General features: G+C 38.9%; 1 protein-coding gene across 1 annotated transcript in view; it reads right to left on the reverse strand.

Moving 5' to 3' along the window:
• Window positions 1–13,223: 13,223 nt before the first annotated feature.
• Window positions 13,224–18,398, reverse strand: part of TASP1 (taspase, threonine aspartase, 1) — a 370,289-nt gene continuing 365,114 nt past the window's right edge. The window contains exon 11 of the mRNA XM_012640422.1: window positions 13,224–13,595. Within this exon, the coding sequence (XP_012495876.1) occupies window positions 13,503–13,595 (93 nt within the window). The 3' untranslated portion in view covers window positions 13,224–13,502. The remainder of the gene's footprint in view (window positions 13,596–18,398) is intronic.

Consider the following 18,398-nt stretch of genomic DNA (forward strand, 5'->3'; position numbering starts at 1 on the left):
CTAGTTGCCTCTATTTTATGGGGTCTTGCATCTCCAAATGGCCACTGTGGGAATGAAGTGACCCCCAAATGTCTGTGTGACATAAAGAAGCAGACTTGGCAATTTGTGCCGTAAATACCTTTAATATTTTCACAAGTATGTTGATCCCATAGACTCTAAAACCATTGACATTGCTGCAGTTTAGAGCTGGCTAATGATATTGGCATATTTAAATAATCTCCCTAAGTTTCTGAACAACCCATGATCTGAGACCACAGAAACATAGGTGTACAGTAGAGGGAGCACTGTGCGAGGAGTTCAAAAGGCCAGCATTCAAGTCCTGGCTCTATCACAGGCAGTTAAATCAGATGACTTACAGGAGCATCAGTTTCCTCTTCTATTTATCAGTCATTTATTGAGCATCTATAATGTGCCAGGTGGTATTCTTGGGCTACATGAGAGAGCAATACAGAATACAGGGATTACATTCCATTGTAGGTCTTGTTTGATATAACTTCCTTCCTTTCAGAATTGTTGTACGGGTCAAATGAGATAGCCAAAGTAAAAGCTCTTTATAAAGAGTCTTAGGGGTATTTATACACTAACTCCTGGGAGTATGAGTTGAGGGCTGCTGCAGGGAATGTCACTCTGGCCTGCCACAGATGGTGCCTGCCTGTCCCCTTCCCTAGCCCATGTGTCCCAATATTTACCAGCCTCCTGCAGGCCAGCTTGCAGCACATTAGTAACTCTTCCCATTAATCAGCTGCATCTGGAAATAGTCTAGCCCTAAGCTTCTCAAAACGGAGTTTGTGGGCTCCCATGGGTCTATAGATGTAGCCTCCCAAACCCACAAATTCAATGACAATTTGACAATTTAAAATATTTTCATTATGATGACGAAATAAAATTAATTAATACAAATATATTCAGGGTCACTTTGTCCCTGATTCATGCTAGGCAATTTCTCTTTCTGCCTTTGTATTTGAGGTTGTAGTAACAGTGATGACAAATGAAGATTTCAGGTAACTGAAAAAGAGAAAGTGGAAAAACGGAATCATGATCAGCAATTAGGTAAGTTGAACTTAAAAAAAAATAGCCCATGTGGATTTATCTTTACGTTCAGGGTCTGAGCAGAGGTGGTGCGTGGTTATCACAATTTCCCTGGGTATCTATTAAGTGGATTAGCTGAAAAAAGAATAATGCATAGGCAGTTAAAAACAAATTCATCAACCAAAGGAAGTGTAATGCCAATCATAATGTTGGTAACTTAGACGATGGCTATCAAGTTCAAAATCAAAAGGATCAAGTCAACTCTTGAAGTAATTCAGTTTCAGAATAAATGCTTCCATAATAAAATTAGGACTTCTGCTTCTGGAAAGATGAAGTACAGGTACTTTTTCCCTATTGCCTCCACACTGGGCATTAAAAACATAGGAAGAGTTGGAAAGGTGGAGAAAAGATGGCAGACCAGTTAGGGATCTTGGGACCCGAGGAACAACACGGTGGTGAATTCCCTGAGTTTTCATTTTGTCTCATGGAGCCCATCAAATACCACTCATACTGAGAACCAGGAAGATTGCACTTTGAATAGCAAAAGATAATCAACAGATGCCAACACCAAAATGTTAGAATTATATGACGAGGATTTTAAAGCAGCCATCATAAAAGTTCTTCAACAAGCAAGTATGAACATTATGTATACCAATGAAAAATAGAACAACTCAGCAAAGAAATATAAGATACAAAGAAAAACCACATATAAATTTTAGAACTGAAAAACACAATAACCAAAATTAAAGCAATGAAAATGTATGGTAAAACGATAACAACAAAAAGTAATGTAACATAACTCATTACATTATTCTTAACATGAACTTTATTGGTTTGGGGTTCTGTTGTATTCACTTGGAAATCTACTTGGACTTATGATTGTATAAGACTATATACATAAAAAGCTTAACCTTTTTATGTTTGCACATTTTTAAGTAATATTATTTTAAAATAACTTATATTAACACTAAGGAAACTGTGAAAATTTTTTCCTTTACAAGTGGTCTTCATTCAAACATTTTTAAAATTACATTTATAAGGTATTATGAGTTAAATTGTCCCTCCCCCCCCCAAATTCATATGCTGACATCCTAACCCCCACAGTGCCTCAGAATGTGACTTTATTTGGAGATAGGGCTCTTAAAAAAGTAATTAAGGTAAAATGAGGTTATTAGGGTGGGACCTAATCCAATATGACTGGTGTCCTTTTAAGAAGAGATCAGGACACAGACACACAGAGGAAAGACCTTATGAAGACAGAGGGAGAACATTGCCATCTACAAGCCAAGGAGAGAGGCCTAACAAGAAATCAACCTTGTCAACACCTTATCATAGACTCCTAACCTCCAGAATTGTGAGAAAATAAATGTCTGTTGTTTAAGACACCCAGTCAAGTGGTACTTTGTTGAACGAACCATGATCTGAGATCACAAGGTTTGAAACAGAAACCTAGGTGTAAAGCAGAGAAAGTACTGTGCTCGGAGTCAAAATGTAAAAATTGATTAATGAATTAGTATCTAATCTAATACCTAATATATTTTTTTGTTCATCTTGCTAAATATGGTTTTATCCTACAAGTGTCTATTTATTAAAGAACTCCTTAGAATCTTTAAAGGATTCAATACATAATGCAACTGGAAATTTGAACATGACTGGACTTTTAGTGATATGAAAGAATTATTGTTAACAGTTTTAGATGTAATAATGTGGCTAGGTTACTGTAGTTAGGTTAAAAAAAGAGACACCTTAGTTTTTAGCAATGTACGTGAAGAATGTCTGAAAAAACTAGGAATGATCAACCAGGACAAGTGAAGAACTTGATGGGACATAATATTCTCTTCCAAAGTTTATTCCTAAATTATTTTCTATTTTTAACAACTTTATTGAGATATAATTCACATATATAATTCACCCATTTAAAATGTACAATTCAATGGCTCTTACTATATTCACAAGTTGTGCATCCAGCATCAGAATCAATTTTAGTATATTTCATTACCTCAAAAAGGAACCCCCGACCCCTCAGTCATCACCCTCTTACTCCTCCCAAACACACCCATCCCTCCCGGCCCTAGGCAACCACTAATCTACGTTCTGTCTCTATACACTTGCATATATTGGCTATTTCAAATAAATGGAATCATATAATATGTAGTTCTTTGAGACTGACTTCTTTCACTAGCATAATGTTTCCAAGGTTCATCCATGCTTTAATGTGTATCAGCATTTTATTACTTTTTATTGCCAAATAATATTCCATTATATGGATATACCACATTGTTCATCAGTTGATGGACATTATGGTTCTTGCCATGTTTTGGTTATCATGAATAATGCCACTATAAACATTCATGTACAAGTTTTTGTGTAAACATGCTTTCATTTCTCCTGGGTATATACCTACCTAGGAGGAAAAAATTTAATGTTTAATTGCTTGGAGGAACTGCCTGTTTTCCAAAGTGGCTGCACCTCGTGGAATAAGTTGGAAGTGTTTCCTCCTCTTCTATTTTTTGGAAGAGCTGTGAAGATTTGGTGTTAATTCTTCTTTAAATGTTTGGCAGATTCTGAAGTGATGGGTTCTGAAAAAAAAATGTTTGGTAGAATTCACCAGTGTATTCTATTATGGGGCTTTCTTCCTTGGAGGTTTTTTGTTTACTAATTTAATCTAATTACTTGTATAGGTCTATTCGCATTTTCTATTTCTTCCTGAGTCAGTTTTGACAGTTCTGTGTCTTTCTAGGAATTTGTCAATTTTATCTACATTATCTGATTTCTTGGTTTACAGTAGTTCATGGCATTTCCTTTATATTCTTTTTATTTCTGGAGGGTCAGTAGTATTGTCCTCCCTTTTGTTTCTGATTTTAGTCATATGAGTCTTCTCTCTTTTTTCTTGGTCACTCTAGCTAAGAGTTTGTCAATTTCGTTGATCTTTTTGAAGAACCAACTTTTGTTTTCATTGATATTCTCTATTGTTATCTATTCTTAATTTCATTAATTTCCACCCTAATCCTTATTATTTCCTTCCTCTACTTTCTTTGGTTTAGTTTACTCTTCTTTTTCCATTATCACAAAGTAGAATGTTTGCTTGTTGATTTGGGATGTTTCTTCTTTTTTAACGTAGGCATTTAAACTTCCCTGCAGCACTGCTTTAGCTGCATCCCCTATATTTTGGCATGTTGTGTCTTTGTTTTCATTCATCTCAAAGCATTTCTAATTTACCTATGCTTTTATCTTAGACCTCTTGGTTGTTTATTGGTGTGTCACCTAATTTCCATATATTTGAGTTTCCTAAATCTTTTTGTTATTAAAATTTATTCTATTCTATTGTACATTCTCAGAGAACATACATTGTATGATTTCAATCCTTTTTAATTTATTAAGTCTTGTTGTATGGCCTAACATATGGTCTATTCTGATGAATGTTCCATGTGTACTTGAGAAGAATGTGTATTCTGTGTATTCTGCTGTTGTTGGGTAGAGTGTTCTATCAGTGTCTTGTATTTCCTTATTGACCTTATGCCTTGCTGTTCTAGGCACCCTTATGCTTGAATTTCTCCACACATTTTTCAAATATGTTCAGTTCCCTTGGAGAGAGCATCAGCACTCTCTTTTCTTATAGACTGTCCCCAAGAAAACTCTCTAAGCCATACCCTGGCTGCTGGGCAGAGTGGTAACTGCTGGAAACTGCTGGTCTTAATTTGAGAAGTGGCATCTTTATAACTTTGAGTTTTCTCTTTTATGAACATGGTATATCCTTTATTTGTTTAGATCTTCTTCAATTTCTCTCAATTATTCTTTATAACTTTCTTTGTAGAGCTCTTCAAAATCTTTCATTCGATTTATTCCTAAGTATCTGATGATTTTTGATGCTTTGTAAATTAACTGATTGTCATGTATAAGATGGTCAAGAGTAGAAATGGTAAATACATTTCCTCTTTGGTGCCCATACTGATTTGTATTGACTGTCTAAAGTATTGGATAGAATATCAGGAAGCCACTCCTGACTCTGTAGGAAACCTCCATGTCTGATTATTAAAGTCTGTCCTATACTCAAAAGAAGGGGTGATGGTACAAGTGCTTGCCATTCTGGAAGAAGGCAGTCTATGTAGCTCCAAAATGGAAAACCAATGGGTGGAAGTTACAGGGAGGTAATTTTTAAATAAATATAGGCAAGAATTTGTTACCCGAAATTATTTTTAAAAGTAGAATGGGCTGCCTTATAATGCAGAGGACTGCCTATCTTCAGAACCGATCAAGCAGAAACTGGATGATCATTTTCCAGCAACCTTGCAGTTGGGATTGCTGCATTAAATGCATGGCTGAATTGGAAAAACTTACTATTATGAGGTCTATGAACCTGTCTAATTCCTTTATTCCATAGGGGAGAGGGGAAGCATCACATGAACTTTTACATGAGAAATACCTGATAGAAAGTTTATATGATCATCAAGTGCTAGAGATGGTGTGTGATTTTGGGCACAACACATCCTCTCTTTGAAAATTATTTTAAATATAAAATGTTGGTATTGATTAAATGATTTTTGTTGTCCTCTCTAGGTGTGCAAAGACTGCACAAATTCATATATCAACAGCCTTATAAAAAGGATATAAAAGGGCAGAAGAGATTGAAGACACATGGTCCATGAGCTCCAGTGAAGACATATGCTCAGACACTCATATTCACATCTCATGCTGCTTCATGTGCAGTTCTAATGCTTTCTTCTCATGTCCCCTGTTCTACATATGAGCCTCCCTCTTCCTTTTGCTGCAGAGATCTTGAAAGCCATGTGTGAAAGATGGAAAGAGCCTGAGTTCCTAAATCACTGTTCAGAGGACAGCTACCATTTGGACTTTTTGTCTGTGAGAAAGTTTTATCATACTAAGACTTTGAGATTTAGGGGTTTATCTGTGGAGTCAACCATCTGCCTCTAGCTCCTTAATTGTAAACATGAATCCAATGGAATGTTAACGTAAAACATGAAAAACATGACCCAGGCATTAAGGCAGTGGAAGAGATCTTGGTCAGTAACTCTGAATCCACTCTTTGCCCCTGTAAAGATTCTGGTTTGTCCGAGGCATCCGCTTTGGACTTGTTCAGGGGCAATCCTGAGCAGGAGAACAGGATAAGGTCTGATCACAAATTTTAATTCTCAAATGTCTAACACTGGCCAACTTTAAGGCTGGAAGAACAGATCCAAGAATAAGACACCTTTCTGAGACTACAGAAGTAGGTGATCAGTCACATTGATCAGTTTGAGGCCATCTCACCTCTTTTCTACCTCATTTGTTGTCTTTGACAATCGTTACCTCTATGGATATCAACTTTTTAAAATGTCTTCTTCCAGAATTACCTTATGCAATACAAGAAATTACAAATGCATGATCTTTGTCCTAATTCTTTTTTTTTTCTTGAGACAGAATCTTGCTTTGTCACTCAGGCTGGGGTGCAGTGGCATGATCATAGCTCAGTGCAGCCTCAAACTCCTGAGCTCAAGCCTCAAACTCCCACCTCAGCCTCCCAAGTAGCTGGGACTACCGGCACACACCATTGCACATGGCCTTTTAAAAGTATTTTTTAGAGATGGAGATCTCACTACATTGCCGAAACTGGTCTTGAACTCCTGATCCTCCCACCTGAGCTTCCTGAGTAGCTGGGATTATGGCATAACCCACCACACCTGGCCAATCTTTGTCCTAACTCTTAACCTAAAAAAGTATATTATATACACTAATCATTACTTTGCTTTTTTCACTTAATATATCCTGAAGATCTTTCCATGCCAGCACAAAGAGAAACTCAACCTCATTTTTGACAGCTACATACTATTCCGTGGTGTGGATAAACCACAGTTCATCTAACATCTCCTATAACAAGCATGGGTTATTCTCAATAATCTACTATGATAAACATGCTGCAACAAATATCCTTGTACATACATCATTTTTGTATGCGTAGGTATATCCGTGAGATAAACTCCTAGAAGTATGTTGCCAAGTTAGTGGGTAAATATACATGTAATTTTGATAGATATTGCCAAATTGTCCCCATAGGTGCTATATTATCTACTTTCACCAGCAATGTTTGAGAGTGCCTATTTAATATAGTGTAAAATTTTAGACACTTGCTTAACAACAACAAAAACATGGTATCTCAGAGTAGGTCACATAAAGGTATGAAGGAAGCCAATGGAATTGTGGCATTTACTCTGGCAAACTGAAACTCTGGGTCCTTGTGGGCCCACCATTACCAGATCTGGTATTTTCTAAGGAAGCCTAGGCTCCAGGAATCTCTGCTCTAATCTAGTACCCTTAATTGGCACATGTGGAAACTGCCACCTCAAGAATGTCAGGGACTTGTTTAAGGACACATGGGAGCTCAGTGGCAGGAGTAGGGCCAGCCTCATGTCCTGCCCTCAGTTCACTGAACTACCACTGCTACTGGTCGGTAAAACAAAGGCCCCCAAAGACATCCACACCCTAATACATAGAACCTGTGAATACGTTGCTTATGTGCAAAAGGGACTTTGCAGGTGTGATTCGGGTTATGAACTTTAAGACAGGGGAGAGTAGCTTGGCTTGTCCAGGTGGGCCAATATGAACACATGGGCCCTTTAAAGTGGAGAACCTTTCCCAGTTGTAGTCAGAAGAGATGCTGGGAAAAACGAGGCCGAAGTACACGAGTTAGATTGAAGCATGAGAAGGACTTTACTCAGTTGTTGCTGGTTTTGATGATGGCAGGAGGGGGCCAGAAGCAGGGAATCTGAGTGAAAACTGAAAACGACCCCCAGCCAATAGCCATCAAGGAAATGGGAATCTCAGTCCTACAACTTCATGGAACTGAATTCTGCCAACGATGTGCATGAGTGAAACCAAGTCTCCCCTAGTACTTCCTGAAGGAATACAGCCCTGTTGACACCTTGATTTTGGCCTTGTGGGAACTGAAGCAGAGAAACCTGCTAAGCCTACTGGACTTCAGACTTACAGAATTATGAGATAATAAATTAGTATTGTTCTGAGCTGCTAAGTTTGTGGTAATTTGCTATGGCAGCAACAGGAAACTAATACATATCTCCATACTGTCTCTTCCATGTTGCCATGAGGAACCTTCATTTATGCATTCAACAAACATTTATTGAGGACCTTAGATGCTGGAGATATAGCATGAATGGCACAAAAATCCTTGTTTTCAGGGAACTTACTCTTAAATGGAGGCACATAAACCAAAGAAATATGTCAGTTATCTGGCAGATTAGGAGGTGACGTGTCAGAGAAAAAATAAAGCAGAAAGCAGATGAAGAGTACTGAGAGGAGTGTGGTGAGGAAGGTGCTCACGGATGACCTCGCTAAGAGGGTAACATTCCAGCCAAGAGTTGAAGGAGATGGGGAAAGAGCAAATCATGTGGAGCCACATGGAAAGTGCTTTCCAAGGGGGTACAAACACAGGCCATGGTTCTGAGATGGGTGGGTGTCTGGGCTGCTTGAGGAAATGCAAGGAGGCAAGTGGAATAGCAGAAGTGTCAGAGAACAAGGAGGAGCCAATCCTAGCGTTCTGTAAGGAGTCTGGGGCGAGATGTGCTAGAAAGTTTTGAGCAGAGGAGTGCCATGATCTTACTCTTTCTGGCTGCCAGTGGACAAGTGACTGTTGGGGCAAGAGTGGAAGCAGGTAGACCAGTGTGGAGCCCTATTGTAACAACTCCGATAAAAGACAATCTGGATCGTAGCAGTGGAGGTGGTGAGGGGTGGTTGGATTCAGGCTACAGTTTAAAAGAGAGCCAATGGGATTTGTTGATGGATTGGTTGTGGAATAGGAAAGTGAAGATTCAAGGATGTCAGGCTGATGGCCCCCAGTGAACCTTGCCACTGGTATTAATGCCCTTAGGCTGTTCTGTTCTTGAATCTCGGTTGAACCAGGTAACTTAATTTAAGCAATAAGTGTGGCAAAACTGATGCTGAGACATTCCTGACTAAACCTTAAGGCCTGGCAATTTCTGCTTTTGTGCTCCTGGGAAGCTTGAGCTGACAAGTCTTTCAGGAGGTGGCGTGCAAAGACTGTACAGAGAGGCCCTGAGCCTAAATGCAGAAAGAAGGAAGCTCAGCCATCCCTGTGTCCCAGCTGAGCCCAGTCCCAGCTCACCCTCCAGCTAAATGCAGGACACCAGTTACTACGAGCAAGAGCAGCAGAAAAAGCACTGAATGAAGCCAACTCCAGTTTACAGAATTGTGGGCAAATAAAATATTTGTTGTTATAAGTCACTTAAGTTTGGGGTGACTTGTTATTCAGCCATAGATACAGGAAACAGATAGATCCCCAAGAGTTTTGGCCTGAGCACTCGGAAGGATGGAGTTACCACTAACCAGATGGGGAAGACTGCTAGTTAGGTTTGGGGGAAGAACTTGGGTTGAAAGATTAAAATCTTACTACTTCTGCATGGAAAAGAGCACATGTTTTTCTTAATATATTAGAAGTCCTCTAACTCTTAAGCATTGCTGGATTTTCCAAAGCCAGGAAAGACCATTTTAGGAGTAACTCTCTAGGTCTCCAACATAATAGTGATAGCAGATGTTAAAGGAATTGTTTTGATTTTACTCTTTCAAGCTTCCGAAGCTCTGTTGACAATCAGAGAAATCCCCATGGCAGTTCAAGGCGGAGAAACCCTCATCCACAAAGTTTTTCTGGCTCTGCCCACTGCGGTTTCAGGGCCTCAGTGACTGCGCCACGTAAAGGAGAAACCACCGAGCTCACTTTCCCTGCCGGCTTTCCACAACTGGTCATGACGAACCACCTTGGGCTTGGCTGATGGTCTTCTGGAAGCTGAGTGTGCCATCTAGGAAGGAAGCCCTTGCCAGTTTTAGATTTAATCCTTCCTGTGGCCATACACTTTAGAGACAGTAGCATGTGAGGGGGAAAAAAAAAAAACCCTGTCTGGTCAATTTGGTCAGCCTATGGGTCTCTGATCATAGACATCTAGGCTAATACCTAATACCCTGCACCCAAATTAAGTGTTGAGGAAAAGAGGTATATTCCTTAAGATTTCTTAATGTCTCAGAACAAATATTAATGTAAAAGGACTAATTTTATGTTGCCAACCTCCCATTCACTCCCACCTATAACCCACTACATTCACTCACCTATTCCTCCTTCCCCTGGTTAATCAGCTTCTGGGAAGAGTTTAGAATAGAACTAAAGTAAAACAAATTAATCATACACACAGGTGTTCATTTCTCCTGCACTCAGCCTTTTCTTGGGCCAGTGTTCCTAGGAGGGAGAAGCAGATTATCACAAAAATTTTAGGATAAAAGTATATGTATTGAGCAGCATTTGGCTGAACCAGCACTGTATGGGAAGGAAGTGAGGTATTGTGTAAACCTATAGGCCTGGCCATCTTTTTGTGACATTATTAAATGAAAACTGCAGATTATATAACTCCATTTTGGGGTTTCATAGAGCCCCATTTTTGTGTTAAAAACACAATTTGTGCATAAAAAGTGTCTGAAAGGTGTTATTAACTGGTGTCTCTAGGGCAGTAGGGCTATGAGTTAATTTTTTTCTTATCTATTTTCTGATTTTTCATAAGTACACTTCAGACTTCTTTTGTAATATAAATGACCAGGTCAGGAAAAAAAAAAAAAAGAGTCCACAATTATTAAATACACTCTCAAGATTCAAAAACAATTCTAACACTTTTCTAAATCATCCCTTCTTCATCCCTTTCTTCCTCCTCCCCTGCCTCCATCCAGTGTCAAAGCAGTAACCTTGCTTATGTGCAGGTCAGTGATATGCAACATTACCACTCTCAAACATGGGGGAAAACTACGAATTATGCAAAAAAGGCTTTTGAGTAGCCTCAAGAGATATCTTCATATCCATAAACCAAAATTCATTCACTTTGCTCATAGACAAGTACCTCAGACCAGCATTTAGGACTTGTTTATACACACTTTGCACAAAGTTCTAACAGAGGCGATATCTAAGTTCAAGTTCACAATTAAAAGAGGAGAAAGGGCCTGCAGAGAGAGGTGGCAGAGCTGGCAAGAGAGGAGAACAAAGCCTCAACCACATGATGCGCTCACTCAGCACAAGCACTCTGGGTGCTTTCAGTGAGACTACTTCCCAAACCCCACAAAGCCCTGAGGATGCTATTTCCAAGCCCAGAACAAGGTCACAGTGAGGGCCTTGAGGAATCCAGACCAGGCTTAATTATACTCGAGAGAACCAAACATCCAATGTTCATAACTTATAAGGAAATCAAATATGGGCACACAGTTAAAATCATCCACATTAAAAGTGGCCATCCTAAAATACAACTTCAGGATCTTGGTGATACAAGGCAGACTAGAGAATGAAGTTATTTTCCTATCTATTTCTACCTTTTCTACTTTCATGTGAAATAAAGTTGATCTTATCTCTGTCACTATCCTCTGGTTCCAGTAGCTGATCTTTAACATCTGATCTTACAATGAAGGAACTTATATGACGCATCATATTTTTGTCTCTATGATTTTGAATGTGACTTTTTCCCTGATGGCTTCACAATATTCCTTAAATTAAAAAGAAATTAGAAAATTGGAGAATAAAGTCTCGACAAACTACTCTTGGAGGGGCTGTGCTCTTTTATACTGATCAGTTTTTAAACTCTTCATAAAAGGGGTCATTAACAAGCTCAAACTTTTAAATATGAATGGAGTAAATCCAAAAGGAGATGAAAGAAATGGCATTCCTGGTGAAATAGGTCAGATGATTTTCAGACTCCAAAGTGTCCTGATAGTTTTATGTGATCCAATCCAGTTCCTGAAAACACCCTGCCAACAGGTAACTGGTCTTTGAAAGCTTTTGAAGCCAAAGGCTCCCCACCAGCCAGCCCATCTCTTACTAAGTTCTCAGCCTCATTAAGAATGAGAAACAGATACTAAGGCACCAACCTGTCTACGAGAACACAGCAAGACAAATGTAATTGCCTGTACGAGGAATATAAATCAGCGACTCTCAAATTATTCATATTTACACCCAGTCCATTTTGGTTGTCTTTCCTTTATAATTTGGCCATACATCGATGTCAAGTGTATAATTTCATCTGGGGCTTTATCAGTTACCGCCCAGAGCCATGATTATATGGTGCAGGGAACTTCCTCCCCTGAACAAGTCTATCTTTAGTATCTTCTTGATAACCACTTCTTACATAAAAAATCAAAAGGATAAGTCTTGGTTTTCTTATGTGGCTCCAGAATCCCTAAATATAACATTTAGAAGCAATTTATCAACTGAAACCATTGAGCTTTTAGCTGCACTACAATTTTTCAAATCAAAGTTGTTCTTACTCCTTCCTTTTGTTATTTTTATCAAATTACACTGGAAATTTTAGGGATTTCCATATTGACCATTCGATCATGTACTAAGTTCAGCTTTCATCTTGCTAGTGTCTGCCGTAATTGCCCTGGACTGGATTTTGAACAATCAGCAGCAAGATGGATGATGGTATGACTTCTGAAGAAGTAACTTTTTATGAACAAAATACAAAATAGGTCTCCAATCTATGATTCAAAAGAAAATTTATTAGTCTGTGAAGAGGAGTCACACACTATACCCAGTAATATGCTTCTTTTATTTTTGTGCCTTTATCTTAAAAATATATTTAAACAAGAAACAAAGATAATATTGAATCTTCCCATAAACTTTGCTTTCTTATTTACAGTTATATTGTAAATAACATTCCATTATACACAAATTAAGGACTGTGCATTACTGTATGTTCTCTTTACATATTCATTCATAATATAGTACATATAGCTCGAAGCTATGCAATATTTAAGCTTAGAAAAGCTTGTGGAAAGAAGTACAAACTTTATCAGACTATTATTTAAAAAGGTTCTGACCTTAATTCTCTGCTAGATTGTTTCACTGAAACCATTCTTTGTTAAAGAAAAATGCCCCATATGAGGGATGAGAACAACAGTTTAAGTTACCACAGGATCCACTTAAACTGGTTAACAAATAAAAACACTTTATTATTTATTACTATCATTAAATGGAGTACTGCCACTGTCAAATCATTTAAACAAGTAGATTTACTCTTCAGTTCTGACACATTACATCAACGACAGTTGGTACCTCTTTAGGGAATAAAAAATGTTTCCTGCAACTTTAGGTTTTACTTGTAAACAGTTAGAGCACACATTTTGTAAAGACGATTTAATCATTCCTGGTCTTAGGTTACACAATGAGGAATTTCTATTTCATAAAGGGAGAAGCAAGCACACACGCACGCGCACACACATGCACACACACGATCCCACTCACCCGCCAAAGGCCCGCTTGTCACTAAGCGCTAACTACAGCAGCACTTGTGTCTCGAGCGGTGCACGAGGTTGCGATAGGAATTATAAAACAAGGAAGATAAAACATCCCACTTCATAAAAACCCCAAAAAGCTCAGGTTCTGAAATGCATCTCAGAGGCCTCACGCTCAGCCTGAAGGGTCAGTTCACTGGGCTCTCCAGGCGGCAAACCCCACCTTCAATTGCGACGGACTGTCCTGCCACCGCACCAGGAGGGAGTCTTGAAATGTGAGTCTGCAGAGAGGGAGACAGGAGAATGTCAGAGGTGCCAGTGCTGTCCTCCTGTCTGATGAGGGTGGAGGAAACACCGCAGTGCCAAGTCTTCACTTTGCTTCTGATATAATGATGGCAACCTTCAGGTACCAAAAGATCCTGTTTGTTCAAATCACTCAGGGCATATTTACTGAGCACCAGCAACTACACACACAGAGATGCCCAAGATAGCCAAGTCCCTGACAGTGTACACATATAGTTTAGTCACAGACACAACAGTAATGACTTTAATGCCAACTATATTGAGCATAGTCTAGTTATCTGAAAACTAATAATTTATATATGTCTTGTCCTCAAAACAGAGCAACTGAGAATACTTAATTCATTTATATACCTCAAATTTATTTCTTAAAAGATTTAAGTAGCTCAAAAAAAATTCTGATAATTCAATAACCTAAAGAAAGTGATAACATGAGGGGAAAAAAGAAAAATAAGAGCTTAGAAAATAAGGTAAAGACAGGAGTGAGGTTAACCTAGAAAATCTAGGCTAAGGAGTTTGGTACTGATGCTGGAGACAGGTTGCTGCCCTGTCTCTCAGTCTCCTGGCAGCCAAAATCAGGTAGGTGGTTCATTTAGTATACAGGATCACAGCAAACGCATTGCTCAGATGAGAACAACTATTCCTGGCAGTGAGGCCAGGGAACTATTTCTCCTGTAGGTTTTTAGCCACTGTGTATAGCGTATCAGTGAAGACATCAGCTATACAACAGGGAGTTTTGTAGGTCTAAATGTTACTTCACTCAAAGGAGGCTGGGGCTGGAGGCTTGAATGGAAGAGAGTAAGCACTTCACTCAATTCCACAAGGGGTTAGGATGATGTCAGCCAGGAATTCCTTTTTTCAGTGATCTGGCCTAATCCAGAGACATAAATGTCAGGAGTTTCTAAGGAGAACAGAGGGATGGCATAAACTTCAGGCAATCCTCTCTAATTCTGTTTCTCTAAATAAGCTTTTCCTAAGTACTGAACCACAGTGAGTTCAAGACCCCAGAGTGAGGCTGTTAGACGCAGCTGGTGGGTCGGCCAAACCTAGAGTAGGACTGATATCCTTTTATGTAAGCAAACATGAAGCAAGCGTGTGTTTCAGATAGAATAACAGGTAGGCTATTTGTACTTTGAGGGTGAGCACAATTCTTTACCTGCACAAGTCCAATTAGAGCTGCTGGCATAAGTCAACAATTTGGAAAGTTCTAGAGAATAGGAAATGTTCTCTGGGTACTTAGTTTTTCTGCTGCAAGTCAGGAAGGAACTTGTAATGTACAAGGGTGAGGTCAGTTGACTTTGGAGTATAAAGCTGGGCAATGTAGGGCTCTGTGGTATCTCCTGGGATCTGAGTATCCCAGAGTTCACCCACCAGACTTTTGCCTTTGGGATCCATGTCCCAGAATCTGGCCTCATTACTGCATCTGATGGCCAAATTGGGCTTTACCATATAGATATATTATATCTAAGAAGTCAATAGAAAGACAAACTCGTGGATCTCTGTTTCTTGTGATGCCTCATTAACCTACGAGGAAGAGTCAGAAGAGGAAGTATGTGCTTGTTTCTGCTACCCAGCAGTCCTGGTCACCTCAGGCACAAAAAGCTTAAATCCTACAATTCCCAGGGCTCAGTGTTGATGGAGCCACTTTTATTCTTTTAGTAATTCACTAACAGTTGAGGTAAGAGAGGATCACTGGAAAGATATTGGTGTTGAGGAGAATTAACTGGTTAACCATCCAAATGTCAGCAAGTTTCATCCATCAACATGATCTTCTGACTCATCAGAAAATAAGTGACTTTGGTTTGAAAAAGTTTGAGCCAAGATATATCTGAAGCTTTCTTTGGAGATTTCAATGGAGCATCAGATCATTTGAAGGACAGGGATTGCTTAAGAAAATGTTTTATATGAGTATTTATCTCCAAAATTCTTTTAGAGAAGTGGGTTTGATTTTTCCTGAGCCTAAAAATAGACCACTTTCTATAATGAACCTGAATGTCTGCATTTAAAAATGCAATAAAGTATTTCATACTGAGTATCTAAGGACTGTGTGTCTCTAGGGTATACTACAAGCAGAAGAACTTAACAATGTACCTTTACAGGGCACTGTTACTGGAATTTGGAGCTCATGAGAAATAACACATGAAAATGATATATGAAAAAGCAGCAGACATACATTTTGGGTCATCCACTCCTTGCCACACACCCTGCTCACACACCTCTCTGTGATTCCACATCTCTAATATCTTTTTCTGGCTCTTTCTCAAGGAAAGACTTCCTTGACCAGGTCCCCAACTTAACCTAGAAGCTCTCCAAGCTTCTATAGCACCCATCTGAGCATTTCTTTCTCAGCTGGTGATATATCTGTCTTGGTTTTGGTTTGAGTTTTTAGGTCTCTGTAACTGAAAGTCAGTTTGAGGCTGGAGCTTGTATTCTTGAGGTTAACACTCTTTGAAGAACTAGCAACTTGTTAATTAAACTGACTATTCAAAGTCAATACTCTTTGGGCATATCTCTTTACAAAACCAAATACATTGTATTAATGTTTATTAATAGTTTAAGAATTTCAAAATGAGAAAGTTAAAATTTAAAAGTATAGAATTATTTGTTAGCCTAATCACGATCTAAGTAGTTGTTGAGATTTCCCATATTCGTACTCACATTTTAAAAATCTTTTAAGACCACCTTAGCAACTACTCTTGTGTGGTTTCTAGGAAAACACACAATTTTAAAAGTCAGAAAGCCTTAATTTCGTGGTTATATTTGAATCCTCTGCCTCACTACTCAATATAAAGCCACCTTTCCACTTTTATGAGATTTGATGAAGATCTTCCATGAGAGTCAAGGAAAGACTTTCTTAAGCAAGTCATACTCCTTCTTTGGTAGCCTCAGGAAAACAAAATCTAGACTGACACAATCCAAAAAAAGCTCTTGGAAATATTTAATTCACTGGTTTCATAATTCTGAGGATTTGGTTTTCTTTTTTAAAAAACAGAGCTTAAAGCAAGATACTACAGTCAAAGCAATGCAGGCATTTACAAATAGAACAAACAACAGTGGAAAACCACTTGGAAATGGAGAGACTTAAGAAATAGCATTTCAAAACACAGTGGAGGTGTTCTCATCAATCAGTGGCTGAACAAGTGCGTGAAACATACAATATATTATGTCCGATTCTAAAGTTAATCCACAGAGACGTCATAATGGCTATCAGCATGGGTTGTAGAATCAGAATGTCTGGGCTTCTGGGCCATCTCCTCTTCCTCCTAGACACACAGCTGGACTACATTTCTCAGCCTCCTTTGAAGTTAGGTGTGGCCAGATGACTGAAACCAGGCCAGTGGATTAACATGGTATGCATCACAGGCCTGGCAGAAGATGTTCTTGTGCCCCATTCTCCATGCTTTTTCTCTGATGTTCTTGGGGCCTATGAGAAGGAAGGAGCCTGGGACCCTGTATCACCACTTGGAGGCGAGCCTTCTGCCAATAAGAAACCCCAATTTCAGATTTTATGTGAATGAGCAACATACTTCTGTTGTGTTTGAGCAACTACACATTTGGGGATTTGCTTGTTACAGTAGCTGCTGTTATCTTAACCAATTCAATTTAGGCCTCTGTACTTACTAGCTGAATGACCTCTGTTGTTTACTTGGGCCCCCATCTCTAAAGTGGGTATAATAGTAGCATTTATCACAAGGTTAATAAGGACTATATGAGATATTACATGTAAAGAAAGCACACCTCAGTAAATGTTAGGTATTATTGTTCAAACACAAAGCCACATCACAAAATATCGTGCAGCACAATCTCTTTTATAGATTATTGGATATCCCATAATTGAGAAATTATATTTGAAAATTTGATGGTCTTCAAAAATAGAATAAAATATTTTAATGAAAAATCAGCTGCATGCCAAAAAGTAAGGTTGAAGACAATGGTCATTTTTAGGCCAGCATGTTTGATGCTGCTGTTCTGCTGCTACTGATAAAATAACAATTGCTAAGTATTTACAATTGCTAAGGGCTTTGTACACAGAAGTTTGCTATATCATTAATCTTCAAAGGCTCAAAAACAATCAGCTCAACATGCTTGGGTGCTACAGAGAAAACCAAAGTGGTAGAATACTGGCAAATTGCCTTCTAGTAACATGTAATGTTGCTGGGAAGACAAATACAGCCATATGAAATGATTAGAAAACCATTAACGAAAGCACAAATACAAGTTTTGGGGGACACGATTCAGTCCATAACAGATAGAGATCTGAAAGTGATATAAAGACAATTCCCCATAAGCTCTGGTTTCCACTAGTGCTGAGCTAAAAGATCTCCTATTCTCTCCTTTGCTCGTTCCTCTCTCCTGCTCCACCTGCCTCCCTGCCATTCCTCAACCACACAGCACACTCCTCCCTCAAGGCCATTACATGTGCTGTTCTTGCCACAGAAAGACCTTCCTTCCAGTGTTGGTGTGGCTCACTTCTGCCAGATCTTTACTTAAAAGCTGCTTTCTCAGGAAGGTATACAATGGCCACCCACCTGAATTTCACTACCATCACCTGCTCTGCTTCAACATTTCATATACCCTCACCTACATCTAACCATCGATCTACTTTGCTTATTTATCTTCTTCATTGTTTATCTCTCCCACTGGGACACAAACCCAATGAAGGCAGGGAGTTTTGTCTGCTTGTTCATCGCTTTCTCCTCAGCTCCTAAAGATAGCCTACATACAGTAGAAGCTTGGTATATTTGTTAAGTGAATGAAGAATTTTATAAACCAGGGTAGAAGGA

This window comes from Propithecus coquereli, unplaced genomic scaffold (assembly GCF_000956105.1).
Source record: "Propithecus coquereli isolate 6110/MARCELLA unplaced genomic scaffold, Pcoq_1.0 Scaffold153, whole genome shotgun sequence".
NCBI lineage: Eukaryota > Metazoa > Chordata > Mammalia > Primates > Indriidae > Propithecus > Propithecus coquereli.